General features: G+C 38.3%; 1 protein-coding gene across 2 annotated transcripts in view; it reads left to right on the forward strand.

The window, feature by feature from the left end:
- LOC127378430 (diacylglycerol kinase zeta) overlaps positions 1–19,619 on the forward strand; it is a 125,127-nt gene that overhangs the window by 94,011 nt on the left and 11,497 nt on the right. For both annotated transcript variants that reach the window (XM_051427247.1, XM_051427248.1), the window contains 6 exons: positions 383–443; positions 2,797–2,837; positions 5,616–5,758; positions 12,383–12,472; positions 14,539–14,595; positions 16,471–16,520. In XM_051427247.1, coding sequence (XP_051283207.1) covers positions 383–443; positions 2,797–2,837; positions 5,616–5,758; positions 12,383–12,472; positions 14,539–14,595; positions 16,471–16,520 — 442 coding nt within the window. The remainder of the gene's footprint in view (positions 1–382; positions 444–2,796; positions 2,838–5,615; positions 5,759–12,382; positions 12,473–14,538; positions 14,596–16,470; positions 16,521–19,619) is intronic.

Here is a 19,619-nt window from a genome sequence, read left to right on the forward strand (position 1 = left end):
GACAGTCCTGACTCTGCCGGCTCCCTGATAATTGAAAAATCTGCAAAGAGGTGGGGCGTGGGTAGAGCTGATATGGCCTGAATGAAGCCTGGTTACCGAAACCAGCCACCAAGCAGTGCCCCACAGCTGGAAAGTGCAGTACTCTTTACCTTAGTCCTGATGGTAACAACTCATATTCACCATAGAGAGGATGTGATATGTCCCGCCTTTTTAGAAGCCAACCTTTTGTTCCATACATCAATTTCCTCTTCTCTTCTCTTCTTGGAGATATTCTGTCAGCTTGTTGGTCCTTTTCTTTTAAAGATAGATGGACCACTATTCACATTCCTGTTCCACTGTCAGCCACTCATCTCGTTCTCTAACTGTTCTGTTTGTCATTCAGGAGGAGGCCGCCAAGATTCTTTCCTCGCAAAGATTATCTCCAAAGTGGTGTTTCCTTGACTGTAAGTACATCACATTGTTATAATTTCTAATAACAATTTACCATTGCCTTGGTAAGTTTTTCCACTACCTGGGCTCTCTTGCCTCAATATCCCCTCTACCAACTTACCATAAAAATGTTTTCACATTGTGAACATTGTTTTCTCCATGTGCATAAAGTACAGACAAAAATAGCATAATTGTACTTGCGTAATTGCGTAAATAATTAATGCTCTATTATGTAAGCATAATTCAATAAGGCATAGGTTTTTATATTTTTTTTATTAAAGAGGGAATTTTGTACTAAAAAGTCAGACTGCTATATAGTGATATTAACTTCAGATAAACTTTGGAATTAATTTTTCACATAGTCTGTGAATATAACAACAACAACAACAACAACAATCCAGATCAGTTACCTCCAAAAAAAATTCAATAATTGAATGTTTTTAGTGTCGTGCACTGAATAATAGTCTCTGCATTGTGAAACACAGTTATTTTCCAACTTGTTGAGTGGCAGTTGTTGTTTCTTCATACAAAATTGATTTCTGGTATAAAATTTGATAGGCAAGTTTCATCAGAGGGGTGTGGCAAGGGCAGGTCAATGTTGAGGGTAGGAATGAAACGATATACTGAGAGACAGTTAAATTAGGTTAAACAGCTGAGGGCGCTATCTACTTTTGCTGTTTCTTGTACACCACTTGCGTCAGTAGCTATATGAAGGCGCAGAGACATGGGAAGACTTTAAAATTCAGGATGCACCATCCTTTTTAAACCGTAGGTGTGGCAGCTTTTTGCCTTCCCTAAGCCAGAAAATTAAAAACGTAGGAACATAATAGACATTGGCAAGATACATGAGGCTGTTTTCCAAAATTGACACGGTTCTATTTATTTATATTATTTTTAGAAAAGGAAATATGCATTTTGCAAAGTTTTCATGAATTCTGTTGAATTGTGATCTTAATGTATTGTTACATCCCTAGAGGGCAGTATACGAAATATAAAGAAATAAGGAGGGTTAAACAATCAATTAATTTTTGAAAAATTCTATCAGCGGGGGACAGACTACATGGACGATTTAAAAAGGGTCATTCTGAGGTAACAAAGACATAACAAAGACATTGGGCAGCTGTGGTGCAGAGGCAGAGCAGGTCATCCCTTAATCAGAAGGTTATAGGTTCGATCCCTGGCTCCTGCACACATGTCGAAGTGTCCTTGAGCAAGATACTGGATCCCAAATTGCTCCCGATCGGTGTGTGAATGTGTATGAATGCACTAGTTTCTGTTCAATAGGCTTTTCCATCACTGAGTGAAAGGGTGAATGTGGCACATAGTGTAAAAGCGATTTGAGTGGAAGACTAGAAAGGCGCAATACAACCATACCATTTACCATAACCATTCTTACTTTAAGGTGATACACCAGGTATTAGTTCGTAGCTTATGAATCTCAGTGATAAACTGAATTGATTGATTTTATGGTTAAACTGTGGCTTTGTAAGATCAGAGGATTCATATTTCTGTTGGGAAGCTTGGTCAAGCAGTATTCTAAGGCTTGGGTCCAAGCAGTGTTATCATAACTGATAGAAACTTTTACAACCAAAGTTGAAAATCTGATTTTCATTTGAAGATTATAGTTAAATAAATGCATACAAACACACCTCCTGTAAGATGCAAACAAGTTTGTGTACTGGTACTTCCTCAAAATGACATAAAGCATAGTTCCATCAGATTCTTTTTGTTGCTGAATTTAATGCATATTAATGTCATACAGCAGCAGCTTACCAAAAATATCACAGAGAAAAACCCTGCATATTACACAATATTATCCATGCATTCACAAGCACACAAACCCACACACACATACACCTCTGCCTGTGAGTCCTGGTGGAATTTAGCAGAGAACTAGAGTCAAACAAATATAGCTAGCTGAGAGAGAGAGAGAGAGAGAGAGAGAGAGAGAGAGAGAGAGAGAGAGAGAGAACTGAACATTTGCTTTGCGTTTGAAGAGGGAAAAAAATGTGTGTGTGGTTAGCTGATGATCAGTCATATTGTGAACCTTTCGATCAGGGGCATATCTAGAGGGGTGGCATGGGGGGTTGCTGACACCCCTAAAATGCCGGGCCGCCCCAGCTGGCACCCCAGTTTGGTGTCAAACACAAATTTACCACACTAATTTAGATTAATTTTTAAACTAACATGTTAATAAACAGAAATGAACAAATGAATGAAAAAATTAATTTATTTCTGATTTGGAAATAAACCAATGTGTTAATTTCTCATGTCACCAGTAGATATTTCTATTCAATGCTTACTAGCTACCACAATAATGTTTTGAGTTCAGATATCTTCAAATTGTGTTTCTGTTTGCCTCTCTAGCTACAACAGCAGATCGTTTCTATAGGATAGACAGAGCACAGGTAAGTCTAGCTCGCCTATTAACTCAACTTCACTGGGTGTTTTCTATCATGTCAAGACTATCTCTAAATGTAAAGTTGCAATCACAAATATTCAAGGATTTATCAATTAAAGTTTTTCAAAGAACAAGATTCTGCTTCAGATGACTTCTTCATGAGTTGAGTGATACATAATATCAACATAGAAAATGCATGATGTAGTATTTGTGTGTAAGAGTATATTCTGTTTAGATAGCCATCAAAAGTCGACTAGAATATGCCAGGAGGAATTTTGGATAAGACTACAGAGTTTTGGGAGACAGTTCTATGGACTGATGAAACCAAACTAGAACTGTGGACATATGGACCAGCGGTATGTCTGGCGTGCAAAAGACAGGCTTATGACCAGAAGAATACCATGCCCACGGTCAAGCATGGAAGTTATAAAAGCTAAAGGATGGAAGGAAGTACTGAAGCTGGGGGTTGAATAATACTGCACATGCACATGTGTTAAGAGTTAATTTTTTCATTTGAACTTCAAAGTTAAGTCAACTTCTGTTGTCAAAATAACTGAAATATGTATCAATAATTTTTTTTGTTTTGTTTTTATGTTTAATGATTTTGAGTTTGATGATTTTTTTCTGATTTATTGTCATTATCTTTCATCCACATCAATATAATGTCTTTTGAGGCGAGGGGGTTGAATATTTCTGATTGCAACTGTAGTAACATATGAAATATGCACGGGGCCTGACCCACTGATGAGTTCTCACTGTTCAGGTGACATGAATACTTTCAGACACAACACGTGTGAGATGGCTGCACACAGAATGAAAGCACCTGTGCACCCACACTCACTCACTTTTAATTTCACAAGATTAGCTTTGTGTGTGCGTGTAGGAGAAGTTTGTCTTTGTGATTTACTAAAGAGCGTAGGTTTCTCAACCAAAAAAGGCATTTAAATAATATATTAATTCATTTATGTAAATATATATCGTCTAGAAAAGTTAAGATGACATCCATAATGATGATAATAAGAATACATTAACTCTATAATCACCTATTATGTCCTTGACGGAAACCTGGCACTTCAAAATAAATAATATTATGTTATTTAACGAAGATTGACATTCTAACTTCAATTTCTTTACTAAAAAGAGCACAGTCTCTCATTGCATTTGGCAGATGATAATCGGTGTAATTTTGGGAGAATTATCTGTAAATAAAAACAAATTAACTTGCAGAGTAAAATGTGAAGGGACTTCCTCATCACAAAACCTCATGCCTTCAAAAGGATATGGCAGCATGTATGTTGCAAAACTCAAAAAGGTCAGAAATCACCTGCTGCTGTTCATAAAGCTTCATAACCGAAGGTGACATTGTTTCAACCTTCCATTAGCATTTGGACAGTAGGAGGACACAGTTGAAAGTTATTTTAATGAATGGATTAAACTGAAACTGAAACTGTAAAAATAAAGGGGATGGAAATAAGAGTCTTCCCAGTGAAAATTGTACACTTGGACTTTCTATAATCGCTGTAACAGTGGTGGCAGATGTCCACTGTTCCATGAGTGTGAACAAAATTTGGTTTCTTGCCAGCTGCCTAATTATTCCTATTGTCAGGGTAGTGAAGGTGTACTTGCCATATTAGTGGTACAAGTGGTTCATACACTACAGGTATGGAGGCTTTTACTACTGCATCTGGCTACTTGTTAGTTCAGCTCCCTCTAAGTTTAAAATCAGAGTTTATAATTTAATTCTATTTTTAATTTTTAATTCTATTCTTAAGGTTAGGGTTTTTAATTTTAGTTTAATGTATGTTTAATGTATGTTTTGTATGCTACTGGTTCGATCGATCTATCTATCAACAAACTGTGATGCACAGCTACAATTTGACCCTTGTCAAATTCGCAAAAAAAACTTCACTTGCTACCTAATATATCCCACTGAATATATCACCCACTGATAGGTGCCGTGATAATGACATAATCAGTGTTATTCACTTCACCTGTCAGTGGTCAAAATATTATGGCTGATCGGTCTATTTAATATTTTAAAAAATAAAATAAAATTATATATACAGTAATGTATAAACCTACACGTATATACCCAGGAAATAATCCAGCAGGGCATTTTTTTTTATTTTGTAAGGGGGAATGTAAAGGTAGATAGTAATGATGATATGGTTTCTTTTTTACATAAAAACAAAAAAAAAGTTTGACATTTGAGAAACTGTGTCCGTCCATGTTTGAGCACAGAGCATTATCGATGTAACACTCATTCTGCACTCTGTTGGCTTGGAACATGGTCCCTCTGTCCAGGGTCTGGGATGTTTGGTCTCTGTCTAGCCTACTGGAGTGAGCAGGTGTTGCCATGGTCAAAATCTGGTCCAGCTGATTTAAACAATTTTGGCTTAGCCCTTAAAAATCAAACCCAATCAGACGTCATTCAGTGATGTTCAAGCTATGAAGCGGGAAAAAAATAAATAAAATAAACAAAATGTTGCAAGTTTGAAGAAGTATACAAAGAGTGAATCAACATTATATGCCATAAATACAAAAAAGAAAGATAAATAAACAACAAGACTGTCCAGTTATAGATACAACTCTGCTACAGTGTGACAAAGAATTCCAGCTATAGATGTTTGTGTGGTTGGTTAAAGAAGGCCTTTTTTAATGACATAGTCATACAATAAGGATTAATGTCTATTATAATATCGTTGGAGCTTCAAACAGGGTCTTGATAATATCTGTCTGGACTGACTGTTTGTTTGAAACTGTTCTGTTTCATTTTTTTTATCAGGAACATCTCAACTACGTATCAGAAATTTCCCAGGAGGAGATCTTCATCCTGGACCCTGAACTGGTTGTTATGACAACGGTTGGCACCTCCCCGTCAGCCATGCCAGACTTGGTTAACCCTGCCTCCAGCCTGGTAAACAGCAGGTAGGTCCACCACCTTAACCTGAGCCTAACCAACCAGAGCCATTGTTTTAAGACTGTTGCAGCAAAAGCTATAGAGCACAATATACAGCACAATACACTGGCCATTTTAACGCGATGAATAAGAAAAAACATTTTATGTACTTATGGGAAAAGTACTTGAGTTAATGACAACTACGCTCATTACTGAAAGTAAATGCAATAAAACCATTGCTAGGCACTTTAAATTTGTTTTCAATTAGATATTATTGAGTTTTTATAATGACTTTTTGGTTGTAAACATTATAGTTGCTGCTCTAAAACATCTAGTTTTATGTAAAATATTAAATTCTTATACAGCTCTGAATTTAAAGACAACCGGGCTGACATAGGAACTGTAAAGCCTAATATGCAGTCTTCAATATTTGTTTCTTTATCACAAATCATTGCAATATTGAACAGTGTTATCGCACATCGCAGAATTTCCTCATATTGTGCAGGCCTAGTATCTAGTACAAGACAGAAAGGGAAGAGACAGTGTCAAAAAACGTCTGTCTACTACTACACACTATAGGTGGATGACATTTGGGGAAATGTGGACAGAATTCAATTTAAAAAACTGAACTCTCAGCATATGTCGATAATGGTTGACATTATCATGCAGAGTACTGACCTCTTGGGGGCCTTTTAGTCTGACCGTGGTCCTGGGGCAACAAATGCAGGGTTCCTCGTTTATTTCAATATGATCAGTCGTTGAAATGAAACCCTGCAGCAGGAGTTCATGCTTTAAAAGCCCTCGGGGAGAAAAAAAGCCCAGGAGTACTGCACAAATGTTGGTCCTGTCCACATCTCAAAGTGCCATACATGGTAGCTCGCTGCCAACGGTTTGTGTGAGGGTTTTAAACATTTCAAAGTGCTTAGGATACAAGTGCTATATAAATGCAGTACACTTAACAGTACTGCCTCACTTTGGTTCATGTATTGAAGGCTTAAACTTTGAAAATAGATAATAATATGCCTATGGAAATTTTGTTTGCATATTTTTTTTTACTGTTGCATAGCAAGAATATGGCTATTTATGCATGTATATATATATATATATATATATATATATGTTTGTTTATTTATTTATTTATGTGCATATATATGGACAAAAGTATTCGGCCACCTGACTATAATACCAACAGGGACTGTAATGACATTATATTCAAATACATACATACTTTAATATGGAGTTGGTCCCACTTTTGCAGCTGTAACAGCTTCCTCTCCTCTTGGAAGGCTTGTCACAAGATTTTGGAGCGTTTCTGTGGGAATTTGTGCTGATTCATTCTGTAGAGCATTTATGAGGTCAGGCGCTGATGTTGGATGAGAAGGCCTGGCTCACAATCTCCATCCCAAAGGTGCTCAATGGGGTGGAGGTCAGGGCTCTGTGCAGGCCAGTCAAGTTCTTCCACATCGAACTCATCAAACCATGTCTTTATGGACCTTGCTTTGTGCACTAGGGCACAGTCATATGGGAACAGAAAAGGGCCTTCCGCAAACTGTTGCCACGAAGTTGGAAGCATAACATTGTCCAAAATGTCTTGGTATGCTGAAGCATTAACATAGCCCTTCACTGGAAATAAGGGGCCTAGCCCAAGCCCTGAAAAACAGCCCCATACCATTATCCCATCTCCACCAAACTTCACAGTTGGCACAATGCAGTCAGGCAGGTAATGTTCTCCCGGCATCAGCCAAACACAGACTCAACCATCTGACTGCCAAACAGAGAAGTGTTATTCATCACTCCACAGAACACGTTTCCACTGCTCCACAGTCCAGTGACGATGCACTTTTCACCACTCCATTCGACGCTTGGCATTGGACTTGATGATGTGAGGCTTGCATGCAACTGCTCGGCCAAGGAAACCCATTCCATGAACAGTTTTTGTACTCACATTAAGTGGAAGTTCAGAACTCTAGCTATGGAAAAAGCAAAGCGTTGGCGACTTTTACGCACCATGCGCCTTCGCAGTCGTTGTCCCAGCTCTGTGATTTTACGTGGTCTTCCACTACGTGGCTGAGTTGCTGTTGTTCCTGAACAAAAATGTGTGTGTGTGTGTGTGTGTGTGTGTGTGTGTGTGTGTGTGTGTGTGTGTGTGTGTGTGTGTGTGTGTGTGTGTGTGTGTGTGTGTGTGTGTGTGTGTGTGTGTGTGTGTGTGTGTGTGTGTGCGCACGCATAAGTGCATATGTGTGTGGGTGTGTAAATACATGAATAATATTTCCTATCTGCATTTTTCCACCGTTTCTTTTCCTTCTGAGAAACAGCCAAGTGATACTTATAATATTAGCTATGGTTGTGTGTGTGTGTCTGTGTATAAGTTTTTTTTTTTCAGCTTGCCCTGCCTCCATATGAAATCCTTTTAACCATATGTACACACAGATTAAATTCTCACCTACAGAAACCTGTTAGAGCAGCTGTCTGTTGATGCTCTTCAAACAGAATGAGAAAAAAAGATTCAGTGATACATTTTTGTCTGTTCTGATTTATAAGATAAGTTTTTTGTTATTCTGTATTTTACTTATTGTCAACAAACCCATGCAAACATGTTGTTGTTTGGCATTTTTCAACTCTCAATACTTTGTGACTTCCTGCCTATGGCTTTCAGCTCTCAGCTCATTGGTTCCTACTGAAGTAGACATACATCTTTAAAAACGGTTTGCAAATGTATAGTTTATAGATTTTTGAGGAAATAATACACTTGTTAGGGACTACTTTCAGTATTTTTGGCATTATGTATGTGGGATTCAGCCCAAAAAAAATTCTCAAAACTGTGATTTTAGTTTTTGGACAATGGCACAGAAGAAGACGATAAATCAGGCGTTGATACACGCACAATACTGATTCTGCACAGGGGATTTGTTGTTTAGAAATATAAAGAATATTAGAAGAGTCTCCTCCTTTATATAACTACATTTTGTAATTATAACTAGTTCCTTGAGAAGTCAGTACTTAAAGGACCACCGTGTAGGAGGTATCAAGTGGAGTATCACCTTCCAAGCGAGTAAAAGAAACTATGGTGGCTGCAAAGTTGGAAAAAAATATGTGTGTTTGGTTAGTTCGTTCTGGGCTACTGTAGAAACATGACAGTTCAAAATTGCGGCCTTCATGGAAAAGGACCTCTGTATGAAGAAAACACAACAAATCTTACTTTCAGGTGATAATACACTAATGAAAATATATTTTTGCAAATATTGCACACCTTGCTATTATATACTGTATTATGTTAATATTTTACTGTTTTATTACATAATGGTATGATACATATAAAATATTTTTTTACTTTTTTGACTTTGCTGCTCCTAACCACGTCACTATTCTTACTTTTATTACACATACTTCTAATTGTTTATTTTTAGAATTTCTTTACCTATCTGTTCTATCGGCAACACCGGCATTTTCCCTCTGGGGTTAAATAAAGGTTTATCTTGTCTTGTCAGTTCACTTTGCTTTATTAGCATGAACAAAAACATGTTACCAAAGCAGTTCACATGTGTCACATATAGGTTCTATATTGTACTGATGCAGTCCATACTTTGCTTGCTGTACAATACAGTACAATTTAATACAATTACTTCAAACTGTATAAATCCAGATTTTTTGGGATCTTATGGGGGTTGTGCGTCCCTCAGGCTGTAGCAGACAGATACATATCACAGTGGAGGAGGAAGTGTATTTATGGTTTTACTTCTCCTGTCGAGCAGTGAGCACATACCCGCTCCTCTCTGGGCTCTGTCTTCCTGTTTCTACAGCAAGTTAGTGATAACTGAGACTGTATTAGACGATCATTCTCTGTTCCCTATCTTCAATTTAAATTCCCCTTTTTAGAGTCAAATAACAATTTAGTCTACTTGTTTTTTTTTTGTTCAACATGACGTTGTCTTTGCTATGATGTTAACGTTAATGTGTGTGTGTCTCTCTGTTCCTGAACACATAATGTAATGTGTTTACTCATTAGCATCAGTACTCTTTTTTAACATTTTAGTAATGAATGCTAGTTATTAGTATAAGTGGACACACTGCACTGACAGCACCGCTACAGTTAATTGACCCTTGCTAACATCTATTAGTCTGTTTGGTTTAGAGCCTGGAACTGTATTTATTTTTTGTGTCCTCTTTGTTTAATTATCTGATGTCTCAGAGCCCTGAATACTTTGATTATCAGCCATTAAAACTACAAAGCAGATAATAGAACTTTATGATTTGGCAAATATGATTATGACTATGTGATAAAATAAAAACTTTAAGGATCATAATATTTCTCCTGGCATTTAAGCTACTGTGCAGTACATAAAAGATTAGCATAAACAATAGAAAGAGGGAATAAATAAAGGTACAATGTAAGTACAGGCAGAGCACCACAACCTGCTGATCCTAACGAGACTTCCCTCCGGCTGTGTGTGTGCGTGTGTGTGTGTGTGCTTGTGTGCTTGTGTGCGTGTGCGTGTGCGCACACGCAAACACACGTGTGTGCATGTGTGTTGGCGGTCTGATTTGCAATGCTGAGTGCACTGAGTGGGAGGATGAGGAGGAGAGATGAGACAGAGAGGCAGGGGCAGAGTGAGGGAGAGATGGGTTTAGGAGAAAGATAGAGTCAGAAAAGCAGTGGATGAAGAGAGAAATGGAATGCATGTCAGAGTACTCAAGAGTCACACCAATCTACTGTACTTAGACACACACACACTCTCACACAAACAGTGTAGCTGTTTGCCCACGCAGGGCTAGAGGTGAACGTTATTCCTCCCACTATAATTACCTCTCTCTTCTGCTTCTCTCTATCCCTCTGTCTCTCTGACAAACACACTGAAAGACACCTACACACAAAACATTTTGTTTTTTTAAATGATTTTTGAGCTGATAGCTTCACATACTGACAGTTTACACTTGAGCATCAGGCGAAAATCTGTTGAAGCAGACACAAGGCTCACAAGACATCAGGTTCTCCACATGTCAGGGAATTTCTTAAATATTAGGTGTATTTCAGGAAAGAAAACTTTGTGGATTTGTGAATAATGGAACATGCCACAGTCACATGAATATGGCAGAAATGTATTCCCAATGCATTCACATTATATAAGAGTTTATTTTATGTTTAGTGTTATTGATAGTTTCAATACAATCAGAGAAGAAACCAGACTGAACAACATTAACAACACCATTTAAAAAAATGTTTTATTGTGGATTAATACTGTTGGTTACGTCAGGGTAAGGTTGGCATGCACAGGAGAGCTACGTTTATCACTGTTGTAAATGAGAGCTGATTGGACAGATGAGGCAAGAAAAGAGGGAGACTGAGAGGAAAGGTTGTGGTAGAAAGGGACAGCATGCGTACAGAGAGGTTCGAGAAAGGAGGAGAGAGTAGGAGATGAAGAAGTAGTCCGAGATATGAACACAAGTTACAGAAATGTTGGTGGTAGAGGAAGAAGTAGGCTGAGGAAAACTTGGATGGGCATTGTAAACGTTTTTTGTGTGTTCATTAATCAATAAAAAACGATTATTGGTATTAATTGACATATTGGCAATATATCCATGTAGAGTTAGTTCATTTCAGTGTGAAAGAATATACCTGCATTATGACCCTTATGCAAGATTCACATTAATTTTCTGTGATATTTTTTAACAAGTTTGACAACTCATTCTCCCGCAACTCTGTCCCTTTGTCTGCGTGTATATGGGCACAATAAGTCCAAACCGAGTCTATTAAAGAAGGCCAGAATGCCCCCTGCATCAACTCGGAGTGTTGGAGCCAATTGGAGCCCGACAGGCTTAGAGACCTCTACTGTGGTTTATGTTTGCATGGTGTGACTAAAGAAGGCTGTACTGTGCTTCTCTCCTCCTCCCTGAGATATTTTGTGGCTGTGACAACATTACGCTACTTCCACTGCTCTGAGAGAAGACAGTCATTATTCAGCTTCCCAAAAGAGGTTGCTTGAGGTTGTTGGATCGTGGAAAGATAAAATCTTTAAAACTCATCCACCATTGGGCCATGCTCTTCAGTCCTCTGCTCAGACTAGGTGACATCTTATAAATGGTACTCCAGTAAACCAGACTTACTGTATGTCTTCTGCACCCCATTGCAGTTCTGGTACTCTTGGACTTCCTTTTTAGTAATGTCTAGCCCTTCAAAATGTTTTCCTCTTCTTTCTCCTTTTCTCTGCCTGTGCCTTTATCTCACTCATGCTCAGTGTTCAACTATTTAACTAGTTAAATTAGTTAATAGTTTACTAACTATTTATGTAGCAAGGATCCAAACTTACGAGATAAGTGAACGCAAAGAGGTTACAAAAAGGTTGTGGGTCATAGTTTTGACATTAGTTTTCATCATCATTGCAAGTGCATAATGTGAAAATCTGTTGCATCAATGCCTCCTTGTACACAGTATATGCATTTGAAGAACCTTATAGGGATGTAAAGTAAGATTATAATTTATTAATTAGAATTAATTAATATAAATATTGAGATGAGTTAACAGACCACATGGTTCACATTCTCTAAGTCTCCCCTCCTTAGTACATTTCCAGGGCTGTATGGAAGCTGAAGACCTCAGCGAAAATCAGAAATGGGAGTTTTTGCATTGACTTTGTTTCCTCTGTGTTCCACTATAGTTCTTCCCAGAGGCAGAGAATGAACAGTGACAGCTCTGCAACTGAAGCTTTAACAAACAACTCAACACCTGTGGTCAGCAAACTCACCAGGTTAGTATACTCTTAGAGGCTGTTTACACCTATTAACATGTGTGTTGGGTGATCAGATCACAGCTGGACAGCTGTAAGTGTAAACAACCACCAAGATGCATTGTGTTCAAATTGTTCAAACCACTTGCCAAGGCAGTCTGTTACGCATTTGACCACATATCTTTTGTATTGTAAACGCTAATGTCCTTGGCCACATTGTTGAACTACCTACTCACACAAATTACATGTTTGGCCTCTTTTACCTGCCAAGATAAGCAGCAGATGTTTGTGAACACAGTGTTTACACTGTTGAACTAGTAATTGCAATATCCTCCCTTAAAAACAAGTAATTTTTTCTTTGTAGAAAACAATTTGACGCATTTGACTTTGTGTAAAACAAAGAAAGAAAACAGGAATGATGTACATGTCTATTGGCATATAGAGCGTAGGAGTGAGATTCAGTCACAACTTGTGGTCCAACCTCTACTGCCTTCCACTGTGAGTGGCTCTTCTGATGACAGCCTATCAGCTGCCTGGCAGGAGAGACACTCCATGATGCGAGCATGGACAGTCAATATACACTCATGTTGTGTGTCGTCAGGTGTTCAAGTTGTTGTATACTTTTTGTTTTTATCAGCAAAATAATACGGGGACATAAGTACTAACATATTGGGTAATTTGACAAGTTGACATGGCAAACAAAACATGCATCGATAACATGCAAAGGCTAGCAAACAGAAATGGAGGTTAAAACTAGGGTGTGAGGAGGAGGGGAATATATTAGATGCTTCCATCTAATATATTTTAATTGCTAAATTGGTCTGCTAAAAACCAGCCAGTTACTCTTCTCAAATGGATATATTTTACTATTTTTAGTCTTCATGAAAAAATATTGAAAACAAGGTAGAAGACAGTCACTGATAATGAGGCTTGGCCTCTGGATATGGGTACAGATATAAGCATCTAATCTGCTAAATCCAATACACCGGTATATAAGCCTATGTTTAGTCCTGAAAATGATTTCTTATTAAACACTAATTGCATCATATTTCTTATTTTTTGATCGAAATTAATATTCAAAATTAAAATTCTAATTTGGTTTTAGTGCCCAAATAATACCCCCAGATCCTAAAAATTCTTCTAAGCAATGTGGGATTTTGCGGAGACTACAAAATGATATTGCAAAACCAAGTAGAATCAATATGTCAAATGACTGACACAGCTCCCCCCACAGCTCTACAGTTTTTAGCGGCTTTCAGCTCTTTGTGTTGGTGTTACGCCTGAAGTTTAATTGTTGTAGTCTCCCTTTCACTGCTCTCATCCTGGTTTCCAGCAGCAGCAGCAGCAGCAGCAGCAGCAGCAGCAGCTTCAGCTTTCAGTGACGATCTCTTATACACCCACTGTACAATGCATGCTTAGCAGCAAACAGACACAGTTAGAGACTAGCTGGTGAACTTAGTGGAGCATTTAGCAGTTAAAGTGAATACTGGACTTGGATTCAGTAGGTGAGCACAAACATGACTCCAAGTAAATGATAACATTACTCTGTGTCTGATGTATGTGTAAATTGGATACTGTTTGAAAGCACATTTAACACAACAACTTTATTGGCTGATAATGTGGCAGTTTATTTTCTGCTTGTCCAAGTAACCAAAATCAGTGACACAGCTTTTAAATACTTCGGGTATAAACAGAGAGAAAATCAAAACATTTAGTCAGTTACTGCAGTTAAAACTAACTCACACAATGCTGTAAGAAAAGATCTGTCTATTAACTAAACCAAATGTGAACTTATAGATTGTTATCTGGAACAAGGTGTAACCATCTGTTTGACATTTCAAAAATTGCACTTCACTGCACGATATTGATACTTCATACATAGAAAATTAACACATTGCAAAGACCAGCTCAGATACACATGCAACAACATATACACTGCATGTTAAGCATACCAGAAACAATAGTGATCCCTGTATGTCACAATCTTATCCAAATTTGTGATTATGTTGTGTTTCTGTTTTGGATTATTGAGCAGATTTTTCCTGTGCTTCATGTTTGTCATTACCCTGTTACTTTATGATTTGCAGGGCGGGTTGCATTCATCGTTCCAACACCACTGCTGCTGATTTTAAACCAAAACTGAGGTCAGTACACTTAACTCCACATAACGGGATATCTCACGAACACTGCAAGCGAATTTCTTCAAATTTGGCACAAATGTCGACTTGAACTCTAGGATGTTCTGTGTAGATTTTGGGGGTCAAAGGTCACTGTGACCTCAAGTCCATCCCATTCTTGTGAATGCAATATCTGAGAAATGCCTTAAGGGAATTTCTTCAAAGTTCTTCAAACACCCACTTAGACTCAAGGATAAAACAAAAAAAAATGTTTTGCAGTGACTCAAGGAAATTGATGAGAATATTTCGCAGTTGGCTTGATGATGAATCTGTGATACTTTTGACTCAAAGGTCGAAGGTCCACAAAAAAAAAAACTTTTGTATTTTGTACTGAAATGGTCAAATGTCAGCTTGACTGTGACAACATAATGTCCTGTCCTTTTCATTTTTCCATCACATCCATTCTGCCTTTCACTTCCTGCATCATTTGGAATTTCGAGCATCATTGGAATTACGTGACTGCAAACAATGTATTGGAGCCCACCTAGCTAATGGTTGTCGAGTGAGTGAGTGAGTGAGTGAGTGAGTGAGTGAGTGGCGTCACATCTAAAAATGCTAGGAGAAAAAAACAGCACCACATTTTGCATAGCTATAGTCTATAAGAATCAGTCTCTACATAGTAATCAAGTTCATGTATCCTTGTTTAGCCAATACATCCAGTGCCTGGAATAGCCAGTACTCACCAGTACTGAGTACCAGCACTTTTTTTTTTTGTGCCCTTACTTCTTATTGAGTACCACCACCTCTGGTGAACACAGACATACCCTTTTTACAAGGGTAAAAGCCATAAAATAATTGTCTTTTTATTTCTAAAACCCTGCATACAGCATTCCTGGTGTGGTACTAAACAACTGTGTAACTGCTTTTTTTCGTAAACTCGTAGCTTGCTTAACGCTAAGAAAATAGCACTAAAAAATGCCCTAGTTAAAAAGGGAAAATGCCAAAAGATTTAGGGTTAGGGTTATGTTGGGTTTAGAGTTAGGATTGTGCTTAATTAGGGTACTGGCAGCATTTTTGGTGTAATTCAGGAATTTTATATTATATTATAATAATATTAAATTATATTATAATATTATAATAATATTGTAATAATTATAATATTCTTCTATAATATTCTTCTATAATATTAAATAGTATTAAATAATTTAATTGTGATATTATAAAAGATAACGGCCAAGTGTTTAAAAAGGACAAAGGAAAATGTACCTTTTTATTTTTACTGTCCTCTCCAAAACTACTACTACTACTTCTTCTTCTTCGAGTTGTTTTGGGGTTTTGTGTGTTTTTGGTATTTGCAGCATTTTGTTTTGGGTTTGTAAGTTTTTGCTTCTGCTTCGTTTCTGTGATTGCAGCATTTTTCTGTTGCTGAGTTTTTCTTTTGCATTTGTTTTATGTGTTTTTGGTTTTGCATCATTCCCGTGTTTGCAGCGTTTTGCCGTTTGCGGCGCGTTTGCCCTTGTCGGCCACCGTAATATATTACTTAGTACAAAGTAGTTCAAGCATAACCCGAACTTCACACCTTCCTGTTGTTGGAGCCCAACCTTGAATGTCAGGAACTTAATCTGCCATCCCACTCCTCTACCACTCTGCCCCCTCAACAACATCTTTATGTGTTAGAGGTTGTTTTATTATTAGTTATTTATCTGCTTTATCGTTGGAGTGGGTTTTATTTAGACATACAAATTAGAAGGTGTACATGAGTGTGTGCATGATTGTGTGTGTTTGAGAGTAAAAATTATAGATAGGAGTGTTTTTAGCACCGCAAATGGCTCGAAATGTACAGTGAACAGAAATAGCAAGTGGTTGAACAGCTCTTCTGTATGTGTTGATCTGTCTTTCCAGACAGGATAAGAGCCAAAAGAAGAGTGAAACAGAGAGGGAGAAAGAAAAAGGTAACACACACACACACACACACACACACACACACACACACACACACACACACACACACACACGCATTTTTGTCTTTCACTACTTGTGAGGACACTTACTGATATAATGCGTTTCCTACCCCCTAACCATTACAATAACTCTAACCTAAACGTTGTTCCAACCTGAACCTTCAAACAGTCCTTTGATCAAAATGTCCTCACTACAATGGTTTAAAACTACACACACACACAAACCTACACACACACACTTTCTGTGTCCTATAGGTGGTTTGTCAGACCTGGCTGTTACAACTTGATATTTGATTTAAAGATTCATTTGAATTTCAAGTTACACACTGAACTAAATCTGGTAGCTGACAGGTGCATCTGTGGGTAAAAAAGAGAAGTGGAACAGCTTCTGTGTCTCCAGACAGACTGTTTTATTCTCTGACACATATTTTCTCAAACTCTGTCTCCTTGTGCTCACTTTGCATGCCGTGAATTGGGTGTGTATGAGCCTGAGCTTTATTTTCTGTCAGCTTCACTGGTTTTATTCTCTTTGGGAACATGCATGTTTTCACTTCATGATCTTGTTCAGTTGTGTTTCTGTCTTGGCGGTGAGTTTGCCAGCAGGTTGGTGTTTGATTCCCGTTTTGGTATTCTGCATTTTGAGCTGAACACAACCCAGTTCTTGTTGTCAGTGATTAAAGCCACTATGGAAATCAGTCCTGCATTCTGCAACAGCAACAACTAATACAGTAGCGCGGTTATTTCTGAAAAAGGCCAGAGCCAGCACCAAATGTATTCTCTTTCCACAGGTGATCACATAAAAGCATCCTACAACTGTACAGCAATTAAAGCAGTGACAGCTGCAGCATCTGAATGCGTAACTATTGCCATAGTCAGAATCTCCTGATCCAGTTGATTTGAACAATTTTGGCTTTAAAATCAAATCCAATCAGACATCATCAGTGATGTTTTCAACAATAAATAAACAAAAATGTAGCAAGTTTAAGGTCTGCAATGTCTTTTAGGTTTCAGTAATTTCTCTTAGGATACTAAGCACAAGTACTGTGAGCCATACAGTCTGTGGAGGTTTTCAGTGGTTCTCCTGTCTTTTTGTTCCTTTTTTTCACTGACGGTACATGAACCCTTTTAGGCTGACATGGGCAGCTAGGATGATGTTTTCCTTAATTGAATAATTTGTTGTTTTTTTTTTAAAAGAAGCCGATTTAGTCCTAAATATTTTTAAAATTAATTCTGTATTTCTGTATAACGTACATGCATCTTTTATTTCAAATGCAGTCCTCTCTCTCATACACACACAGACAGCTCCCATAAGGGTCAGACAGGTTGACTGCATCAAACTGAGGAGTTCAATGGAGCAAGTGACGTGTGTGTGTGTGTGTGTGTGTGTGTGTGTGTGTGTGTGTGTGTGTGTGTGTGCACACCCAATTCCCAATTTATGATTCTCTGTGAGATAGAGGAGGGGGGGCAGGTCTTTGCATAGCTCACATGGTTTCATAAATCTCTTTTCCTCCCTTCTCCTTCTTTCCCCTCCTCTCCTCTCCTCTGCTCTCATGTCTTAAGACTGGCTCTCATTTTCTCTGGTTTACTTAATACCTTCCCTGGGCTCAACTCATTTAATTCCTACATTCAAAGTGTGTGTTGTGTGTGTTAGATTTTGTGGTTTGTGTGTTGTTTTTGATTAGTGTTGCAGCCCCCCCCCCTCTCACCCCTCCCTCTCTCTCACACACTCACACTAAGCCTAACATAACTGGATTAGGACTCAGCTATTTAGAGAGAGAGAGAGAGGGAGTGATAGCGCGTATTGAGGTCAGCCTAATAAACATTCATCTCATATGTCAGCCTGGCTTCAGCCATACACACAGCATGTGTTTTAACCAATAACCATTACATAAACACACTGTATGTCTGTGTTTGATATGGTTATGATGAGGATGTACATTATAATGATGATGCTTTTATCTAATTCAGTAGCTCTCACTGTATATACTCTTTTCCATTTAGCCATCTCTCTCACTCTATCTTTATCTCTGTATATTCTGATATAATTAATTATTAATTCCTTTATTTACACTTTTATTTATTCATTGATATTTTAATTAATGACGCTGTATTCACTGTTCATTTATTCACGTTTGTCTATTTATAATTGTATTTATTTATATATACTTTCATTTATCTATAGTGTAACTTGCTGCTGCAAAACAAATACATTTGTCAACTTCTATCAAAAGTCAGGGGGCGGGTTAAAGCCGGTGAACTGGTGAATGAACAGTATTACAGACCCAGCAGACAGCCAGGTCAACCAGCGTTACTGTTGCAACTTTCCATCATATCACCCTGCATCTTCAGTTGCTGCAGTATCTCCGCAAGTATACAGAATCATTAAGTGCTATGTCAGTTAGGGCTGATATTATTTCAATTCCTTTAGCCCCCCAATCTGATCTAAAAAGCATGGGTATTGACATTTGCGTCCCTCTCTTCTGCTAAAGCCAACATATCTTCCATTGTAGCAGGCAAGATTTCATTAAGATCCACTAAGATTCAGGCGGAGCATTGTGAATTCTGTCGTGGCCGTTGAACAGTGGACCAGCTCTTTACCCTTGTGGGGTTGCTAGGGGATCATGGGAGTTTGACCATCCAGTCTACATGTGTTTTGTAGACCCCAGGTAATCCTGTAGGGGTTACTCTGGGAGTATGGGATACTGGGACGGTTGCAACGAGCCGTCCGTTCCTTAGGTACCCAAAGTGAGAGCTAAGTCAAACAAGTTTTCGGTGGGTGTTGCCCCCAAGGTTGCCTCTTGTCTCTGATCTCAAGACACAGCTAAGGTGAGGAGAGAGTGAGGATAATTGCATCCCAGCTGAAATAAGGGTCAGCACCTCCGAGTCTGTGGCCATAGTTCTCTGCCGGAAAAAATGGTGGGTCGCTTCCTCTGGGTTAGGAGTTAGTAGCTGCCCCAGGTGAAGGAGTTCAAGTATCTCAGGATCTTGACATCTGACGTAAATCAGAGTGTGAGACAGTCTGGTGGATTAGAGATAGAGAGATAGGGCAAAGAGCTTGGACATCTGGAGGGAACTCAGACTAGAGACGCT

The sequence above is a fragment of the Dicentrarchus labrax genome, unplaced genomic scaffold (assembly GCF_905237075.1).
Source record: "Dicentrarchus labrax unplaced genomic scaffold, dlabrax2021, whole genome shotgun sequence".
Lineage (NCBI taxonomy): Eukaryota > Metazoa > Chordata > Actinopteri > Moronidae > Dicentrarchus > Dicentrarchus labrax.